At 43.2% G+C, this 23,047-nt stretch overlaps 1 protein-coding gene across 1 annotated transcript; it reads left to right on the top strand.

The window, feature by feature from the left end:
* Window positions 1-343: 343 nt before the first annotated feature.
* On the top strand, window positions 344-22,655 carry ANKRD42 (ankyrin repeat domain 42). The gene is made up of 12 exons (XM_044286545.1): window positions 344-366; window positions 1,526-1,692; window positions 2,443-2,550; window positions 2,655-2,774; window positions 2,863-2,998; window positions 10,190-10,390; window positions 11,474-11,599; window positions 12,027-12,132; window positions 12,862-13,031; window positions 13,528-13,654; window positions 16,355-16,496; window positions 21,571-22,655. Exons 1-12 carry the CDS (start codon window positions 345-347, stop codon window positions 21,658-21,660), a joined length of 1,515 nt encoding a protein of 504 aa, XP_044142480.1. The 5' UTR covers window position 344; the 3' UTR covers window positions 21,661-22,655.
* The last annotated feature ends 392 nt before the right edge of the window (window positions 22,656-23,047 follow it).

Raw genomic sequence — 23,047 nt, 5'->3', positions numbered from 1 at the left:
AAAAACGGCGCCTCCTATAGCCTCAAACTATAACAAGCCGTCTAAACTACAAGTCCCAGCATTCCCCGCACTAGTAGAGGCACTAATGACTTATCTTTGTGCACAGACAGCCGCACGTCTACACTCCGTGCTCCCGGCACGGATAGAATTTACCCCCTATTATCAAGGACGAGAGAGACTGGAAGCCTCTACTGCCTTGCCAGTTTAGAAAATGGCGTCTTCCCGTCCGCTCATACGTCTCAGCGGAAATGACGTAAGACGTACATAGTTTCCATGGGAACCTTCGTCGCGTCCCGGAAGTTGCCTCTAAAATCCCATATTTACTAATTGCCAGAAGCTGAATTATGCCGGCGGTGTCTGGAGAAGGTGAGAGGCAGGCGGCATCAATATGTCCTCTTACATTCTACAACCACAAGTCCCAGCATGCCTGCCGGTCATGGGCGTTGCTTCCCCTATCACTGCAGCTGGGTTTAACCCCTTATTGACCGCGTTCTTCTTTCCCCGTTTAGAGATTTTTTTTATTTTTTGCTGCCTGATTATACTCCACAATGTTTTTAAAGATTGCTGGGGCTTTACTTTTACACAATTTTTTTTTTTTACTCCTTTGGGGCATTTACACGACTGTATGTATTTTACGGATCTGCAAAATAAGGATGACGTCCATTTTTTTTATTTTTTGTGTGGACCCATTGACTTCAACGGGTCCGTGGGGTCCGCATTTGCAGCCAAGAATAGGATGTTCTATCTTGCGGAAAGGACATACGGATGTAGTTATGGGGGTTAAACTACTGTGTGGGGGCACTAAGGGGGCTGGGTGGGATTGGGTGTGTATAGGTAGACAGTGGGTGGAGTTAGAGGCGTGGCTCTATGACAAGGCTTTTCACAAATGTGTTGTATCATGAGGGGTCTGGCTGCTGAGACCCCCACAATCAGGGGGTACCGTGTCCCCGGTATGAATAGAGCATGTGCCCTGAATCTTCCATTCAGATAGCAGAGCACTGGTTTATCCCCCTCAGTCAATGACTGGAGCATAGCGCACTTGCTCGTCCTTCGCTCCACCCACTTACCGCCATCAATAGATTAAAATTGCCAGATGCACAGAGAAGGGGATAAAATAGAAGAAAAACAATATAATACAGTGCACCCATCAGCCGATCCCGCCTTAAACCACCAACCAGAAAAGTCCAGCACACAACAGATGAGCGGCTGTACGTCAGGCGCTTGTCCTGAGTGCCGTCCATTTCCCACATACAGTATGGCTGAATGGGTCCCCCACAATCAGTAGAAAGTATCCTCTTACCCCCACTACCGCTGTATGGAGGAGTTGACACAAGGCGGGTTGCGCGTGCGCACAGCTGCTCCATCCATACTGTATGGAATTGGCTGAAACATCCGAGCCCTGTCCCAGTCCTTGACCGGTCCCAGCGGAGGGGCCCCCACTGATCACGCATTTATCTGATAAATGTATATAAAGTATTTTCTCCAAGATATTGACCCGTGTGTATTCTGCCCCTGGACGCTACAGCCGTGCAGCACAAGAGGAGAGAGCTCAGCAGCATCCACGAGGCGGTGAGGTGCGGACATGTTGAAGAGCTAGCGGCACTGGTGAAGAACGGGAGTAGCGTGAACGACGTGGACCGGCTCCATAGGTTTACTCCGCTGCACTGGGCCGCACACTCCGGGAGTCTGGAGGTGATTAACAACATCCAAATACAATGAGGGCGATTTACTAAACTTGGGGAGTCTTTGGCCGTCCTTACATCAGAAATTAGAATCGACGCCTGCAGTTTGCTCTAGAATTTGTGACAGTTTTTGGCATAAGTAAACCTGTCAGTCCACTGGAGGACCCGCCCTCCACATCAAGCCATTCCCACTTTTCAAAAGTTATGAGGGCCAAGATTTTTTTTATATAGGACGACCATAAAAGTTGCGTAAAGCCCCGATTGAACACTGAAGTGCGAGTGGTCAAACTGCTGGAGACTTTAAGGGCCAGAAAGATCAATTCAGGACTACATTTCTTTAGACAACCCCACTGGTAAATTTTGTAGATTTTTATGGCTCTGCCTAAATAGGAATATTCCTATCTTAAAGGGGTTGTCCCATTAAGACAACATATCCCCTATCCCCAGGTGCCCCTGCAGTTAGATTCTCCCCTAACCCTTTAAGGGGCATACTATGTTATTATGGAGTTCCATGTAAAAGTATGCAGTAAGCTCAGAAGCTCCCTCTAGTGGAGGCCAGAGGCAGATTTTTTTGTAACTTTCTGCTTTTGCAGGGGATTTAGAGCTCTGTACCAGGAATACTGACCTGCAACCATTATAAAGATATAAAGAAAAATAATCAGCACAGAATTTGTAAACCAGTAAAGTAATAACATTTGATTTTATAGGGCACACATTCCCTTTGATTCTCACTATAATCAGTGTGTCTGTCATCTTGCAGTGTCTTCATTGGCTGTTATGGCATGGAGCTGACATCACCGACGTTACCACCAGAAGGTGGACGGCAGCTCACTTAGCTGCCATAAAAGGCCAAGACGCCTGCATGCAGGTACAGAGTAATTCAGTGGTGTCTCCGGGTCCAGGCCTGTCTATCATATAACACAATTTTACAGTACTAGCCGGGGATTCACACCTTCTTTTTCTTTATTACAGGCCCTGATACTCAGTGGAGCAGACTTGTCAGCTAAAGACGACCGTCAGTGCACTGCTGCACACCTGGCCGCGTCCCATGGACACTCATTCACTCTACAGAGCATTCTGCGTAGTGGAGCGGTGAGCATGGTGTAATATACCGATTATGTGTTATACTGATAAGTGAGTGTGGGGTTGTAGCATTCCATATGTGTTGTATTTATTACAGGATACAAGCAGCCCTGATATTAATGGCTGGACACCAGTTCATTACGCTGCATTTCATGGTCGACTTGGCTGTTTACAACTTCTTGTGAGGTGGGGGGCTACTGTAGTAGAAATCGATCAAAATGGAAACTCGCCAGGTATTTGTGCTAACAGATTTTTTATTACAGTATAATACTGCCATCTATGTACAAGAATAGAACAACTATAATACTGCTCCTATGTACAAGAATATAACTATTATAATACTGATCCTGTGTACAAGAATATACTACTATAATACTGCTCCTATGTACAAGAATATAACTACTATAATACTGCCTCCTATGTACAAGAATATAACTACTATAATACTGCCTCCTATGTACACGAATATAACTACTATAATACTGCCCCCTATGTACAAGAATATAGTTACTATAATACTACTCCTATGTACAAGAATATAACTACTATAATACTGCCTCCTATGTACAAGAATATAACTACTATAATACTGCTCCTATGTACAAGACTATAACTACTATAATACTGCTCCTATGTACAAGAATATAACTACTATAATACTGCTCCTATGTACAAGAATATAACTACTATAATACTGCTCCTATGTACAAGAATATAACTACTATAATACTGCCTCCTATGTACAAGAATATAACTACTATAATACTGCTCCTATGTACAAGAATATAACTGCTATAATACTGCTCCTATGTGCAAGAATATAACTACTATAATACTGCTCCTATGTACAAGAATATAACTACTATAATACTACGTCCTATGTACAAGAATATAACTACTATAATACTGCTCCTATGTACAAGAATATAACTACTATAATACTGCTCCTATGTACAAGAATATAACTACTATAATACTGCCTCCTATGTACAAGAATATAACTACTATAATACTGCTCCTGTGTACAAGAATATAACTACTATAATACTGCCTCCTATGTACAAGAATATAACTACTATAATACTGCTCCTGTGTACAAGAATATAACTACTATAATACTGCCTCCTATGTACAAGAATATAACTACTATAATACTGCCACTATGTACAAGAATATAACTACTATAATACTGCTCCTATGTACAAGAATATAACTACTATAATACTGCTCCTATGTACAAGAATATAACTACTATAATACTGCTCCTATGTACAAGAATATATCTACTATAATACTGCTCCTATGTACAAGAATATAACTACTATAATACTGCTCCTATGTACAAGGATATAACTACTATAATACTGCCTCCTATGTACAAGAATATAACTACTATAATACTGCCCCCCTATGTACAAGGATATAACTACTATAATACTGCCCCTCTGTACAAGAATATAACTACTATAATACTGCCCCTATGTACAAGGCTATAACTACTATATTACAGCCCCTATGTACAAGAATATAACTACTATAATACTGCCTCCTATGTACAAGAATACAACTACTATAATACTGCCTCTATGTACAAGGATATAACTACTATAATACTGCTCCTATGTACAAGAATATAACTACTATAATACTGCCCCTATGTACAAGGCTATAACTACTATATTACAGCCCCTATGTACAAGAATATAACTACTATAATACTGCCTCCTATGTACAAGAATATAACTACTATAATACTGCTCCTATGTACAAGAATATAACTACTATAATACTACTCCTATGTACAAGAATATAACTACTATAATACTGCTCCTATGTACAAGAATATAACTACTATAATACTGCTCCTATGTACAAGAATATAACTACTATAATACTGCTCCTATGTACAAGAATATAACTACTATAATACTGCTCCTATGTATAGAATATAACTACTATAATACTGCCTCCTATGTACAAGAATATAACTACTATAATACTGCCTCCTATGTACAAGAATATAACTGCTATAATACTGCTCCTATGTACAAGAATATAACTACTATAATACTGCCTCCTATGTACAAGAATATAACTACTATAATACTGCTTCTATGTACAAGAATATAACTACTATAATACTGCTCCTATGTACAAGAATATAACTACTATAATACTGCTCCTGTGTACAAGAATATAACTACTATAATACTGCCTCCTATGTACAAGAATATAACTACTATAATACTGCTCCTGTGTACAAGAATATAACTACTATAATACTGCCTCCTATGTACAAGAATATAACTACTATAATACTGCCACTATGTACAAGAATATAACTACTATAATACTGCTCCTATGTACAAGAATATAACTACTATAATACTGCTCCTATGTACAAGAATATAACTACTATAATACTGCTCCTATGTACAAGAATATATCTACTATAATACTGCTCCTATGTACAAGAATATAACTACTATAATACTGCTCCTATGTACAAGAATATAACTACTATAATACTGCCTCCTATGTACACGAATATAACTACTATAATACTGCCCCCTATGTACAAGGATATAACTACTATAATACTGCTCCTATGTACAAGAATATAACTACTATAATACTGCCCCTATGTACAAGGCTATAACTACTATATTACAGCCCCTATGTACAAGAATATAACTACTATAATACTGCCTCCTATGTACAAGAATATAACTACTATAATACTGCCTCTATGTACAAGGATATAACTACTATAATACTGCTCCTATGTACAAGAATATAACTACTATAATACTGCCCCTATGTACAAGGCTATAACTACTATATTACAGCCCCTATGTACAAGAATATAACTACTATAATACTGCCTCCTATGTACAAGAATATAACTACTATAATACTACTCCTATGTACAAGAATATAACTACTATAATACTGCTCCTATGTACAAGAATATAACTACTATAATACTGCTCCTATGTACAAGAATATAACTACTATAATACTGCTCCTATGTACAAGAATATAACTACTATAATACTGCTCCTATGTACAAGACTATAACTACTATAATTAGTACCCTTCTCCAGAAACTCATTAACCCTGAACAAGCAGGCTTTGTCCCTGGCAGGGAGGGTAGTCACAACTCCTGCAGCATTCTGTCCACCATACAGCTAGCGATGAAAAAGCGCCTCCCCCTGGTCCTGCTGGGTATAGATGCGGAGAAGGCCTTTGACCGGGTGAACTGGGCTTATATGATAAAAACCTTGCAAAAGTTTGGCTTCCCTGCGCAATTTCAGAGAGCTATAATGTCACTGTATGGCGACCCTAGCGCCCGGATCAGAGTTAATGGCACCTTATCGCCTTCCTTCCCCATCAGGAATGGGACGAGACAGGGTTGCCCCCTGTCCCTTGCCCTGTACATATTAGTCATGGAAACTTTGCTCCAGGCCATTAGAGACCATCCTGGCATCAGGGGACTCAAGGTGGAGAATAGCCACATAGAATATCTCAATGCAGCTTATGCAGACGACCTCCTAGTCATGGTCTTCAACCCGGTCGAGGCCTTCCCGCATCTATTATCCCTGTTTGAACAGTATGGACAAGTGTCCAATTTTAAGGTAAACTACACAAAATCAGAAGCCATGAATATATCGGCTCCGACCAAACAAATTCACCTGCTGAAAGCGAAAACCCCTTTCATATGGCAAACGTCTCACCTGTCCTACCTGGGAATTAAGATCCCTTGTAGATTGGATGAGCTTTTCCAGCTGAACTATGCTGCACTGCTGAACGACACCCAACAACAACTGCACACGCTGAGAATTCCGTATATTTCCTGGATGGGCCGGAAAAATCTGCTAAAAGCATTTATTATGCCCAAGATACTGTATGTGATGCAGATGCTGCCTGTCTTCCTTCCCTCCTCCTTCTTTACACAAATTAGACGGCTTTTCAGCATTTTTCTTTGGGGGGGGGGGAGGGGAGCGAGATTGGCGCATCGCATGCTGATACTGAGGAAGAATCAGGGAGGTATGGCTCTGCCTGACGCTCAGTTATACTACAAGGCCATTCACCTGAAGAGGTGGCTGCACATACATGCCCCCTGGTCTCACATCTTGGGTAGGGAACTTGAGATCTCCCAGCTCGACAAAAAGCAGAGAGCGGGGTTATGGGGCCTGAACTCATCCTCACTTCACTCACATGTGCTGCTTAAAGGCACGACGGCCGTTATCAGACAACTGAACAAGGACAAAGGCTTGCTACATGCTCTATCACCGCTGATGCCGGCCGACCTTGCTCCGTTCATTGTGAGACCCACTGCTGACACTGTATCACCTGTGTGGAATAAGCTACGCAAATACACCGTCGCAGAGTTCTTAGATGGGGCATCGGGTACTCTCCCGGCCCATCACCCCCTAAACCACACTCTATATTCTAGCAACTTTCTAGACACCATAGAATATAATTCTGTCAGCAAGCCATTGCTGACTTCTAGACAGCCCGCTCCAGAAACAACATGGTTTGAGAAGTTGCTGCACTTAAAATCCCCCCCTAGCAAAATAATATCTAAGCTATACTTGGCACTTAACGTCCAGACTCCAACGGGGGTCCCACAATACTTGAAAACCTGGGCATCTGAGCTCAATCTAGAATTCTCAGAAACGGACATATTGCGCATACATGCCCACTCCCACGGATTCTCGAGATGTGTGAAAGTGCAAGAGCACTCATACAAAGTGCTGACCCAGTGGTATCAGACCCCTAAACAACTGTTCTTGAAAGGTTTTAGTCAGTCTGACACGTGCTGGAGGTGTAAGGAGGCGTCAGGGACGCAAACACACATATTCTGGTCCTGCCCAAAGCTCCGCCAGTATTGGGACGGGGTGTCAGCTATGATAAATAAGGTAATGAATACTCGTATTCCACTGTCGCCTGAACTGGTGCTTCTCTGGCTCCCCACACCGACCTTCACACCATCCAAAAAGAATTTAGCAACGCACTTGATACAGGCAGCGAGGCTACTCATACCACAGAAATGGCTCAGCGAAGATCCACCGACACTTCCGCATTGGGAGCAGAAAGTAGATCAGATATGCAGATTGGAGGAGTTGGCTGGTTGGGAGGCCAGACAGCACGAGAAATATCTAAAAGTTTGGGAACCATGGCTGACATTTCGTAACAACAGAGAGGGCTGCACGGATCCCCCGAGCATTAGTGAGGCAAGTTAACCTGAAATAACCTGTAATCCTCTTATGGTCTCACCACAATGCCATTTGAACTTAACTACGTCTGTTAGGACAATGCTTAGATCATTGTGCTTAAACGAGAAGCACCATTAACATGCGTGTACAGGAGGGCCTCATATTGGGGCCTGTTCACCCCGTCCCTCCTCCCACCTCAATCCAAGTTGCAGGAATGTAGTTTCCACCCAATGTTGTCATTCTCTAATAAAAAGAAATTTGACAAAGAATATAACTACTATAATACTGCCTCCTATGTACAAGAATATAACTACTATAATACTGCCTCCTATGTGCAAGAATATAACTACTATAATACTGCCTCCTATGTACAAGAGTATAACTACTATAATACTGCCTCCTATGTACACGAATATAACTACTATACTACTGCCTCCTATGTACAAGAATATAACTACTATAATACTGCTCCTATGTACAAGAATATATGTACTATAATACTGCTCCTATGTACAGGAATATAACTACTATAATACTGCCTCCTATGTACAAGAATATAACTACTATAATACTGCCTCCTATGTACAAGAATATAACTACTATAATACTGCTCCTATATACAAGAATATAACTATTATAATACTGCTCCTATGTACAAGAATATAACTACTATAATACTGCCTCCTATGTACAAGAATATAACTACTATAATATTGCCTCCTATGTACAAGAATATAACTACTATAATACTGCCTCCTATGTACAAGAATATAACTACTATAATACTGCCTCCTATGTACAAGAATATAACTACTATAATACTGCTCCTATGTACAGGAATATAACTACTATAATACTGCTCCTATATACAAGAATATAACTACTATAATACTGCTCCTATATACAAGAATATAACTACTATAATACTGCTCCTATATACAAGAATATAACTACTATAATACTGCTCCTATGTACAAGAATATAACTACTATAATACTGCTCCTATGTACAAGAATATAACTACTATAATACTGCCCCTATGTACAAGAATATAACTACTATAATACTGCTCCTATGTACAAGAATATAATTACTATAATACTGCTCCTATGTACAAGAATATAACTACTATAATACTGCTCCTATGTACAAGAATATAACTACTATAATACTGCTCCTATATACAAGAATATAACTACTATAATACTGCCTCCTATGTACAAGAATATAACTACTATAATACTACCTTCTATGTACAAGAATATAACTATTATAATACTGCCTCTATGTACAAGAATATAACTACTATAATACTGCCTCCTATGTACAAGAATATAACTACTATAATACTGTCTCCTATATACAAGAATATAACTACTATAATACTGCTCCTATGTACAGGAATATAACTACTATAATACTGCTCCTATGTACAAGAATATAACTACTATAATACTGCTCTTATGTACAAGAATATAACTACTATAATACTGCTCCTATGTACAAGAATATAACTACTATAATACTGCTCCTATGTACAAGAATATAACTACTATAATACTGCCTCTTATATACAAGAATATAACTACTATAATACTGCTCCTATGTACAAGAATATAACTACTATATTACTGCTCCTATGTACAAGAATATAACTACTATAATACTGCTCCTATGTACAAGAATATAACTACTATACTACTGCCTCCTATATACAAGAATATAACTACTATAATACTGCCTCCTATGTACAAGAATATAACTACTATAATACTGCTCCTATGTACAAGAATATAACTACTATAATACTGCTCCTATGTACAAGAATATAACTACTATAATACTGCCTCCTATGTACAAGAATATAACTACTATAATACTGCCTCCTATGTACAAGAATATAACTACTATAATACTGCTCCTATGTACAAGAATATAACTACTATAATACTGCTCCTATGTACAGGAATATAACTACTATAATACTGCTCCTATGTACAAGAATATAACTACTATAATACTGCTTCTATGTACAAGAATATAACTACTATAATACTGCCTCCTATGTACAAGAATATAACTACTATAATACTGCTCTAATTAAACTGTATTATAACTGTTTATCAGAATTGAATTCCTCTTTAGTGGTTGATTACCGTTATATTTAATGAGACCTCCACATATAATCATTTCTTTGTACAGTGCACCTTGCAGCCATGGAGGGACACCTGCACTGCCTAAAATTTCTGCTCAGTAAAGTCACCAGCTTCACTCTTGCCCTGGAGGCTGTGAACAATAAGGGAGAGACGGCAAAGGACCTGGCGAGAAGGTTTTATAAGGAGAGGATCATTCAGTATATAGACAGTGTGGGATATGAGAGGGACCATCCAGAGGAGAGTGAGAGTAAGTGCATCTGGTATCTGATATGTTCTCTACCATAGACTTGTAACAAGAAAAAAATCTGTAGTATATATTGGAGGCGTGGCGATCTCCATGCAGTCATGCACACCTGACCAGTTAGTCTGCCCTGGAGGCTGGTTTTAAAGTCAGTATAAAACTGAGTCTGCCTATATAGCACCTACCAGTAGCCATTAGGCTCCAGGAGAAGTATATAGTGGGTTCAGCATGCATGTTGCTACTTGCATCCCTGGATCCGATGAAAGCTGTAATGGCACCGGACGGGGTTAAAAGCAGAGTGTGCTTGGCGTGCATGCTGTACCTGCGCTCCCTGGACTTTGTGTGGCTATCATGGCCCATAACAGGTAGGAACTAGTGTTAGGGACCACTCATTAAGGCGACCTTGACGTGGTGAGTGGCTTATTACGCTTTGGCCAAAATGTACACCAATGCCTCATTCAACATCCAGCATAAAGGCAGGGCAGAGTGCAGAGTGCGATTGCATTTGTGTTTTTGGTTTTATGATTGCATTTTACTACTTTTGTGCTACAAATCATTAGTTCATTTGGTCTTTATTAAAAAAAAAATCTGCAGCTTTTGTGATACATGGGGTTAAAAATCAGTCTGTTTGCAGATTGGCCCTCCTGAGTTCCATCAGCTGAAGTCTCAAGTAAAGCCTTATCATAAACAGTCATTTAAGTTTGATAACGAATTTGGCTATAATGAGCGTTTATGAGGTCAGGAGATCAGAGATAAGGGTTCAGCTGACAGAAGTCTGCAAATAGACAGATTTTTAACCTTTGTATTTCAAAAACTGCTAAAACATTTTATTAAATGATTGAATTTGATAAACCAATTGAAATGAATGATTTTTAGTCCAAAAGGAGTAAAATGCATCATAAAATAAAAATTGCCCTGATGGTGTCCATAGCCTCAAAGTTCGATAAGCTTTTAAGCTCCCCCTGGTGGTTGTGTGAAGGGAAGCAGAACATTCGGAGCTCTGTGTCAGAAAAATCTAAATCTGACCTTTACAGGGATATGCTAAGAAACTATTCAGCACAATCAGTTTTAAATGCTCTTTTCTATTAGATTTGGCATTTCCCGCTCATGTTGCGGCCTTCAAAGGTGATCTGGTGACCCTTCGAAAACTGGTAGAGAGTGGAATCATAAATGTCAATGAACGGGATGACCAAGGTTCTACCCCCTTACACAAAGGTAAGCGATTAAAGCTTCACTACAGTGTACTCTCTGTCCTGTAGGCATACAGCCGTATTCAGACCTGCCCTTTTCCTAGGCCATATGACGTCACGTTCATCGTCGCAGCTCAGCCCCATAGAAATGAATGCGGCTGAGCTGCAATACCAAGCACAGCCACTATACAATTGACGGCGCTGTGCTTGGTGAGCCGAGCTAAGGTCACGACACTCACAGGAGCAGCGCTGCCTTCTCAAACAGCTGACCAGCGGGGGGTCAGATACAGATGACATCCAGAGGAGAGGTCATCAGTATTAAAATCTCAGAAAACCCTTTTAAGTTTTAGATTAAGATCTTCTACAAAGTTGTCCCTCAGATCCTGCTGCTTGAACCTAAATCTGATGTGTGGGGTGATGTATGTGTCGTAACCAAGTGTTGTGCTCTTCAGCTGCAGGCCATGGTCAGGTGGAGTGCATACAGTGGCTGCTGGAGATGGGGGCGGACTACAACATCACCAACGATGCTGGGGAGACCCCAAAAGATGTTGCTAAAAGGTAATTGAATGATCTACTATTCAATGCTAGCTCACACTGTCTTTGATTATGATTTGTAAACGGGATGCAGTATGAAAAAGTATTGTAACTGCCTCCTCTAATGAGGCTATCCCAAGTTTATATGCACACAGTCTTCTTCCCCTCTGGCAGTCAGAAATATAGCCCTCAGTAAGTTCCCAGCCATTAATATTGTCCCTAGTCAGTCTATTTCTCCCTTCGGTAGCCACATATATAATTGCCTAGTAAGTTCCCAATCTCCTTTCCCCTCTGGCAGCTATAAATATTGTCTCCAATAAGTTTCTAGTCGATCTCCTTCTCCCTTTGGCAGCCAGAAAGTTCACAGTAAGTCTCCTTTCCCCTCTGGCAGCTATAAATATTGTCTCCAATAAGTTTCTAGTCGATCTCCTTCTCCCTTTGGCAGCCAGAAAGTTCCCAGTAAGTCTCCTTCCCCATCTGGCAGCCATAAATATTGTTCCCAATACGTTTCTAGTCGGTCTCCTTCTCCCTCTGCCAGACTGAAGATTCCCAGTAAGTCTCCTTCCCAATCTGGCAGCTATAAATATTGTTCCCAATCAGTCTCTTTCCCCATATGGCAGTCATAAATATTGTCCCCAATAAGTTCCCAGTCAGTTCCTTTCCCCCTCTGGCAGCCATAAAAATAGGTTGCCAGAGGGGGGAATACATATAAGCACTACATGTCATGGCGGTATTCTCATGTGTCACTGACAGGTTTGAACAGCTAGCTGCTGTAAAGCTCCTAGGGGGAGGAACAGATGAAGATTCAGAGGAAGAGATAAGTGAGGATGATCCTTTGTTCTTCGAGAGGCACGGAGTGGAGGGAAGCACTGACCACCAAGACAACGTACATCTGAGCGCAGCACAGAGGAAGGCGGCCCGCAGTACGTGAGATGTGCTGCTCTAAGGAGAATCCAGACCAAGAGCAGTTACGACTTCCCTTCCATGCATGGTGGTGTTGGTGGAGTGGACAAGACCTGCCCAGGCTGTAGTGTGAATATGGCACCAAGCTCAAAGTATTAAGGTGTAGACCAGTGGCCTCCAACCATCCGGTCTACAGTGTGTAGGACACTACAACACCCAGCACACAGGCTGACAGGGCATGCTGGGTGTTGTATTTCCCTAACAAGTGGAGAACCATACGTTGTATACCACTGGGCTAGAATTCTGACACCATGAGCCTCTGGTCAAGTTTTGGGAGAAATGTCACAGACATACATAATAGATACTGTACATAACACATACATAATAAATACATGCATACATAATAAATACACGCATGTGTACATACTACATATAATAAGTAAATAAAACCAGATCTCGCCACATGACGGTCTTAGCGATTGTGGACCAGCGTGTCACCTTTTACTTCTCTTACAGTGAGAGCCTACGACAAAATGAAGGAACTCGAGAAGCTACTGGAGATCGCGAAAAGCAATTTTAAGCATCTTGGTGGCATCATGGAAGAAGAAAACCAGAGGAAGAAGGAGCAGAAAGAATCAAAGAAGTACAGTTATAGTATATATCGTATACACACTACTCCCAAAAAGTAGAACTCCCGCAATTTTTTTTATTCTCTGACCTGTTAGAAAGGTGCATGATGTAATCTGTAGTGAATGTAATCTTCTTATCAGTGACTGTATTTGTGAGTTATAACCTCCCTTCTGATCCTCAGCTGTGTCATGTGACCAACTATCTGATATCCAACTGACACAGCACAGGAAACCAGTTACTTCTCTAGTCATTCCTATGAGATGAGGCTCCCGTAGGATTACATAAAGAAATAGGCTTCCGGTCCACACATAAGATGCTGTGTCAGTTGGCGAGTCTGATGACACAGCTGAGGTATAACAACTACAGCCAATGGTAAGAAGATTACATTCACTACAGATTACATCATGTACCTTTCTAGCAGGTCAGAGAATACATTTTTTTTGTGTGAGTTCTACTTTAAGGTTATATGGCTTTCAGGTGAAACTTCTGGAAAATCTAAAAAGTTCCCCCTACAGTGATATTATATCATGAAAGTCGGGCGTTTAGGTAGAAGCAGCAATGGTGATTTCCTCTTCTCGAACAAAAGCCGACCCCAGTGCTGGGTACACCCCCACAAAGATGTCAGTGTTTCAAGACTTTGTCATGTGGCCTTGATCAATTACAGCTTGACAACGACGTCTCCTGCTGTTCACAAGTCGACTTATTGTCTGCTGAGGCATGGCATCCCACTCTTCTTGAAGGGCGGCCCTCAGGTCTTTGAGGTTCTGGGGTACAGAGTTACGAGCCTCTACACGGCGACTCAGCTGATCCCATAGGTTTTCAATGGGATTCAGGTCTGGAGAAAGTGCAGGCCACTCCATTTGAGGTCTCCCAGTCTCCAGTAGCCATTCCCTAATGATGCGAATGATCGATGAGCTGGAGCATTGTTCCCCATGAAGATGACATTAGAAACATAGAATGTGTCGGCAGATATGAACCATTTGGCCCATCTAGTCTGCCCAAATTAGGCCTGTGTTGTCCATGCAGAGGCACAATGACTGGATTAATGATGTTATTCCAGTAGTATGGGCTTGTCATTGGACCATTCACACAGTGTAGGACAGTTCTCTATTGACTAGACACACCTGCCCACACTGTAACACGACCACCACCAAAGGCTCGTCTGGTGACGACAGTGGCTAATGCACAGCGCTCTCCTTGACGTCTCCAACATCGTTGGTGGCCATCAGTTCTCCTCAGTGTGAATCGACTTTCTTTGAATCAGATAATTTTTATTAACGATTTTCCATTTATACAAAAAAAAAATATGGAATATCGGCAGCGGATACAATAATGGGTACAAGTAATCTATTTGGACCTGTAGAAATTTATCTAGACATATTCCAGAAGTAATAGTACAAATTACATGTCAAGGCCCATTCATCCATATTTTAACATTATCAGTAACTACCCCACCCTGTGAATCGACTTTCATTAGTGAACCGCACTGAGGCTCACTGGTCCCTCATCCAGCGTAGATGCTCCCTGGCCCATGCAAGACGATGATGCCTGTGCCTGGTGGTGTGGTCAGGTACCCTTGCTGGTCGTCTAGCACTTAGACCACATTGATTTAACGGTCTGACGTGACACTTGGGCGCCTCTTACCTCCCTGAAATGTGCCTGGTGTTATGTGGCATTCATCATCTGGTTCCACAGGGCATTGTTCACAGTGAAGCGGTCATCAGTGTGGGATGTGGCCAAAGGACGTCCACTTCTTTGCCTTTCTGTGACTCTTCCAGTCTCTCTCTATCTCTGATACAACCTGCTGATGACGCTCTAAGCTCAGTGGCCACTTGCATCTGAGAACATCCTGCTTGAAGCCTCGCAATGGCGAGGTACTGCTGATCGATTGTTAGGTGTCGTCTTGGTCTCATGATGTCAAAATGTGAACAGCATGATGAGGAGGACTGTTTAAATACCAATTCTAATTTAACCAGGAAATTTATTGGGCGATTCATGGATCAAACACCTGTTGTGAATTTTGCCGTTAAGCTCCTTGTTAGAGAACAGCAAGTTGTGCAAAAAATACTGAAACATTGAACAGTTGGACATGTGCATTCAGACGTTTAGAGAAGGTCACATTAAGTTCACCTGTGAAGGTTAGAGTGCATTTTAGGTTCATCCTGATATTTCACCCACAAGCCAAATATCCCTAACTTTTTGTGGGTAGTGTATAAATAACTGCAGTAACTCCAATAACCAGTCACTACTGCAGGCTTATTAAAGGGGATATTCATAGACCTTTAATTTTGAGTTAATAGAGGGGATTTTCTGTTCAGGATCCTTAACTTTTGGCGAGAGCGGAGTGCAGTCACAAAGAGCAGCTCTATGTCTGGAGGACCCGTCTTGTCCCATATTACACAGACAACCAATTGATATGAATGGACACCATGTAATGCTTAGTTTCTCCTGTGGTGGCGCTGCAGGGAAACGGAACGCTTACCACCAGGTTCGCCCACAGATTACAGCCGATTACTGGGGGAAGGGAGACACTTTATGATGAGCATATTCCATAACTGCCAATAACCAGATCAGAGACAACCCCTGAAGCTCCTGGGCCCCAGTGCAAGATCTGTAAGAAGACCCCACTGACCATGTGTCATTTATAGCACTAGGGTCTTCATATGCAGAAGGGGGCCTCCTCTCAGGGGCTTTGTTTTTCTCCTGCACCCAGGAAGATCAGAGACTTGGAGGAGCAGCTGGAGTATGAGCGCCTGCGCAGGGAGAAGATGGAGGTCCAGCTGGATGACTACAGGGTGCAGATCTCTCAGCTCAGCAGCTGCCTGGAGCAGATGAAGCCTTCCTCCAGACCTGGGGTAAGTGCTAGGAGTGTCTTATCATCTCTGGTTTGAAAAGTTTCTTATATTCTACCTTGCCCTTCATGCTTGATGTGGCCTCGGTATCCACAGCGCAGAGTATTTCAGGAGATAATTGTGCCAGTCTTGTGGGGAGGGGTAACCTGTCCTGTAAGAAGGGAAGGAAGGTAGTAGTTTACTAAAACTTAACTTTTATTCAAAATTGCAAAAAAGAATCGGGCATCTGAACCCAAATATAATCCCAAAAAGTATGTGCACACCCACTTACGTGCCACAAGCACCGCAAATAAATGTCGAATACCCTGTAGTCAAATCACAAGGGCATAGCAACAAAGCACCTACCAATCACAGAATGTAACGGTTTCCTATTAATAAAAGGAACAATCTTACCGGTAGGTGGGAATCTTCTGGAATCAAACTTGGAGCGTATCGGATATCGCTTCAGTGAAAAATAATGGGCAGGGTCCTAATGTTGGACGCTGTCCCTAGACCTCCCTGTCAGAACTGATGTACCCTGATGTCCTCCTAATACGGAGTCATCGCCCTGACAAGGGCGGCCCCGTCCGGAACCTTTCCCTAAGGATAGGACGCCCTGGATGTCCCTACCTAAAGAGGCTATATGATGGAGGACCCCTAGGAAGGGGGATTATGCCTACGCGTTTCGTCTTATAATTCTATGTGCCCAAGACTCATCAGGGGATAAAGGGCAGATATGTGTCTGGTTGTTCAATTTAAAATAAACCAGCCCAATTTTGTGAACAAAATAGGTAATTTGTAATTTCACCCAAAGAAAACTCAAGTGATCATAAGTATAGCAAAAAGACTATGTGGTTGTTGCTATGCCCTTGTGATTTGACTACAGAAAGGGTATTCGACATTTATTTGCGGTGCTTGTGGCACGTATATTGGTGTGCACATACTTTTTGGGATTATATTTGGGTACAGATGCCCGATTTTTTTATTTTTTTGTGCAATTTTGAATAAAAGTTAAGGTTTAGTAAACGACTACCTTCCTTCCCTTCTTCTTGGTTCTGATTTAGCTGTGGTAGTATTGAGGGAGGCGTTCAACCAGCTCTCCCCTCGGGCACCTTCTTTTTTGTCTAACCTGTCCTGTAAGCAGCACAGAGTATTTCAGGAGGTAATTGTGTCGATCCTGTGGGGAGGGGTGACCTGTCCTGTATAACCGTTTAATATAGTGCCAGTTTGGGGGGGGTGACAGATGGAGTGTTCCGTAGTGTAAGGCGCAGGGTCCCCAGCAGTGCAGAGTATTTTAGGAGAGTGTGAGGGGCTGTGACCTCCTCACCCATGGGATGATGGTATGGGCCGGTTACTACTGGATCATAATAAGAGATGACCGATTGAGAGTCAGATCATGGACTGGGCAGAGCTTACAGCAGCACAGAGTATTACAGGAGAGAGAAGTGTGCCGATTGTGTGGGAAGCAGTGACCGGACCTACTATGTGATTACACTAGTGAGGAGGGGGCTGCTTGCAACAGGGTCATGTTGGAAGTTCACAGAGATTGTGGCAGGAGTAGGGTCATCCAGCAGCACAAAGTATTTCAGGAGAGGAGTGTATTATAATTTCGGGGGGCAACGACCTGCCAATTAATGCCATTATGTTATTGATGAGGGGACCTGCTTGTGACAGGGTCATGATGAGAGGTCACAGACTAAGAGATGATGGAAGGAGCGGGACTCCCAGCCAGGGGTGCACCTAGCCTTTCTGCTGCCTGAGGCGAACATGGCATCCGTTTTTCTTGCGGATCCATTTGAACAATACCTATCCTTGTTCTCAAAACGGACAAGAATAGGACATGTTCTATTTTTTTTATGGAACAGACATACAGATGCGGATAGCACACAGTGTGCTGTCCGCATTTTTTGCGGACCCATTGAAATTAATGGGTCTGCATCCTATCCGCCAAAAAAAACGGAACGAACAAGGAAACAAAATACGTTCGTATGAATGTAGCCTAATACAACGCCCCATACCTCTTACATCCGGTGACGTCTCCTCTGATGTAGACGCTGTCTTTCCTCATCTTCTCCTTTTAGTACAGACCACCATCTTCTGGACAAATCATCCTACCACCCCCAATACTGTGCAGCTGTGCTCCCCAATATTATACTGCAGAAACAGATAAACCCAGGGTGCCCCCCAACTAAAAGTCCTCTGGCAGAGCACACTTGGTAGTAATACTGCCCCTAACATGTCCCCACTCTGCCCCAGAAGTAATAATGCTCCCATAGTGCCCATACTAGTAATTATGTTCCCCACAGCCCCCCAGTAGTAATAAAGCCCACCAAAATGCCCCCCACAGTAGTAATTATTCTCCTTATAATGTGACATTAGAAAAATGCCCCCTTAAAATTAGCACCAATACAAAAAAATGCCCCCTTATAAATGTGTGCCAGTGTGAAAAATACCCCCTTTTGATGCCCCCAGTTGAGCTAATGTACCCATAGTGCCCCCATAATGTGCCAGTATAAAATACCCCTATATAATGCCCCCAAGTCAATTCTCCCATAGTGCTCCTCTCCCCTCTTCCCCATAATGTACCAGTATAAAATGCCCTCAGTAGATGCCCTCATAGTGCTCCTCTTTCCCCATAGTACCCCCCATAATGTGTCCCAGTATAAAATGCCCCTATACAGGGCCCCCCATATAAAATACTTCTTTGTGCCCTCAGTAGATGTCCCCCAATAATGTGCCAATAAGAAGTGCCCCTAGATGCCCCCATAATGTTCCTCTCCGCCCTTCCCGATAGTGGCCCCCACTAATGTGCCAGTAAGGAGTGCCCCAGATAAAATACTTTTGTGCCCACATAGTGCCCCCCAATAATGTGCCAGTAAGGAGTGCCCTAGATGCCCCCATAGTGCTCCTCTGCATTGTGTGCCATATAAAAAAAATAAACACTTATACTTACCTCCGTGGCAGCGATGCAGGCCTCTTCCGGCCTGTGTCCCGCGCTGTAAGGCTTAGGCGGCATGATGACATCATCGCACCGCCTGCAGCCTATCAGAGGAATGGGGAAGGGAGACGCCTCTTCCCTGCCCGCAGCATCCACCTGGATCGCTGTCCTGAGGACAGCCATACAGATCAAAATAGAGATGAGCGCTTCCACATTGGAATCGTTCATCTTTCCCTGTGCTCTTCTGCCCCCACTTGTCACCAGGGCCGCGCCGCCTGAGGCGATAGCCTCATCTCGCCCCAGCAGCACAGAGGGTTTCAGGACAGGCAGTGTACTCCTTGTATGGGAAGCAGTTGACCTGTCCATTAGTATAATTATGTTATTGAAGAGAGAGCCTCTTATTACAGTGGTGAGAGGTCACAGGACAGGGTCCCCAGCAGCACAGAGTATTTCAGGAGAGGGTCCTGTGGGTTGGGGGGGCAGAGCCTCTTTTTGAGATTGTGCTATTGAGGACAAAGCTGCAGGTGACTGGGTCACGAGGATAGGTCTTTGAGAGTTACAGTGGGAGCAGTGCAATTCCCCCAGCAGCGCAGAGTCTTTCAGCAATTTGTCCACTCATGGGAGACCACAAACAGAAAGTCACACTAGGAGGCAGCAGCGCAGTGGGGGTCTTATACGTGGCTACCCCTAGTGTTAGAGAATTCTGTCTTCTCAGCGTCCCCCCCCCCCTCCCCCATGCACGGGTTATTGTAAATCCTGCACACCCGCTCACCACATGGTACAGTCCGTGCCGAATCAGTCTCCACTTCAATGGATTCTGCTACCACAGCGCATCCTTTGTCTGACTCCACACACAGGCCGAGCGCGGCCCTCTCCGGAGTCGCAGCGTCTGAAAACGCAGAGCCGGATGATCTATTATTTTTTTTGTATCTGTTTCTGTGAAAGTTGTGTGACATTTAGTATGGCCCAAGCATCCATAGGACGAGTCACCCAGCTTCTCCAAACACCCAAACGGCAAATCTGCCTCGTTATGTAGCGAGATGACGATGGAGAATTTAATGCTACGTGCTTTTACTGTGCACGATGTGAACTGTGGAGTGAGAGGGTGGAGTTGCATTCAGGAGGGTAGTTGTGTTGAGTCATGCAGGGTGGGGTGTGCCGCCTCAGGTGCAGATCTGCAGGAACAACCCACCAGATTATATCCGCGTGACACTAAAATGTCTAAATGTACTTCGAATGGCGCCCCCTGGTGGTGCAGGTTCTTATCAACACCCCCCCACCATCCTGACGCTACCCAGGGAATAGGGGTGAAGCAGTAGCAATATGTGATAAAATGAAACACGAAGGAACTCTGTAAATGGTTTGAAATTGAATGGAAAAAAAAATACAATTTTGTGTCCACAGCTCCTATGGGGGGGCCTGTATGTCTCCATGGTAACAGACTACAAACAAACATTGTGCAGTCTGATCCTGCAGTCGTGTGCCACTCCATCCGTCTCCTTTAGAAATGAATATTATTATAGATTATTATTAGATTGTATAAAGGATGTCCTCATTAGATGTGACTGGCCATTAGGTGGGGGCCCAAGTGGAACTGTTGTATCAGGACTCAGAATTTCCAGGCTTCACCTCACTGGGTCCAATAAGGCATCATAGCGTGTGACACAACCCAGTGCAATACCACACACAACCTGTGGAGAGGTGTGGCGCCGTTTATGGAAGAAAGCAGCCATTCTGAACAATGTTTAATACTGATGACCTTTCCTCAGGATAAGTCATCAGTATCTGATTTAGTGAGGGTTTGAAGAGGCCTTGGCACCCTGGCCTCCTCCTATCCCAGTGACGTCACGTGGCCTAGGTGCAGCTCAGTGCCATTCAAGTGAATGGCACTGAGCTGCAATACCAAACACGGCCACTATACAATGGACGGCGCTGTGATTGGTAAGCCGTGAGGAGGCCAGGGCTCCCCCTTTCAAACAGCTGATCGGTGGGGGGTCCGGGTGTTGGACCCCCACCGATCGGCTACTGATGACTTATCCTGAGGATAGGTCACCAGTATAACACACTCCCCTTTATGACGATGGCTTTCACAGGGTGAAACTGAATATGTCCTTGTAGTGTTTTTTTATTATTTTTTTTATTTTTTCTTCCTCTCTCCAGAAACTGTCTGAGGCGTATAAGGAGAAGAAAAGCGCGAAGAAGAAACCGGTTCAGCAGACAAACCCTGGGGGCGTCTTTGTGAGGAGGTGAAGAGAAGAGTAACGCAAAGCATTGGCCTGCATCCGTATACAGTGAAAAAGACAAACACTTCTGGGGGTTTTATGATTTTATATTTTCGTTAAAAAATTCAGGCCGTGATTGAAAATTAGGTATTCGTTCAGATTACAGACAATCGTGATTGCCCGCAGTGGTGACCTCACGTGATACGCAGCATGAAATGTGGCATGATACAGGTTTGTGAGACACCAAAAAGTTAAGGAGAGACAGAAAAAAATATATATATATTAAAGGGGAAATCCGTTCACAATGACTATGAACCTAGATAAAGGCGAGAGGGTGACACTGGTGAAGTCTCTGATCGTCCGGACCGAACGGAGCTATAGTGGGATCGAACCGCTTTGGCGCTGCTCAGAGACTTCTGTAGGTCTAACACAATGGGGCACATTTAGGCTTATTGCACACAAACTCCGTGTGCGCTCCGTGGCCGTATTGCGGATCCGCAATACACGGGCACCGTTCCGTGTACACAGATGCGGACCTATTCACTTCAATGGGTCTGCAGACCGGAAGCATTACGGAGTGCTTCTGTGGGGTTTTGTCCCGTACTTCCGTTCCGCAAAAAGATAGGACATGTTCTATCTGTTTGCGGAACGCCCGGATCGCGGGCCCATTAAATTGAATGGGTCTGCGATCTGCTGCGGCTAGCCCACGGTAGGTGTTTGTGTATTTGCGGGCCACGGGGCGCACACGTTCGTGTTCAAGAGGCCTTAACAAGGGACTATTTTTAGCCATAAAAGAGTGGCGCGTCCCCTTTTTTAACGGGCTTTTACGCTGCGTGCGCCAGTTCAGGTGTGACAGGGGCGTGCCGGTACTCCAGCCCTGCCAAATTTACTAATATTTACGCCTTCCAGGGGTCCATGAAAAACTGAGTGGGGCACATTTACTATAGTGTTTGCTCCTGTTTTTAGGCATAAAAATGCTGTTTTAGACGGTCTTATTTATTTTTTTTTTGTCGCATTTAAGCCTCTTTCACACGAGCCGTGACAGATTAGTTCCGGATGCGTTCAGTGAAACGTGCACCATTTTGCACGCAAGTTCAGTCAGTTTTGTTTGCGATTGCGTCAAGTTTTTTCCGCGTGGATGCAATGCGTTTTGATGCGTTTTTCACACGCGTGATAAAAAACGGAAGGTTTACAAACAACATCTCCTAGCAACCATCAGTGAAAAATGCATCGCATCCGCACTTTCTTGTGGATGCGATGCGTTTTCCCACTGAAGCCCCATTCACTTCTATGGGGTCAGGGCTGCGTGAAAAACACATAATATAGAACATGCTGCGCAGAATTGATGTGTGGGGAAAAAAATAAATACAAAAACCGGTCATGTACACGGACCCATTGAAATGAATGGGTCAGGA

The sequence above is a fragment of the Bufo gargarizans genome, chromosome 3 (genome assembly GCF_014858855.1).
Source record: "Bufo gargarizans isolate SCDJY-AF-19 chromosome 3, ASM1485885v1, whole genome shotgun sequence".
Lineage (NCBI taxonomy): Eukaryota > Metazoa > Chordata > Amphibia > Anura > Bufonidae > Bufo > Bufo gargarizans.
Note: the sequence above shows the minus strand (reverse complement) of the source record. Positions and strands in the feature narration are given on the sequence as shown.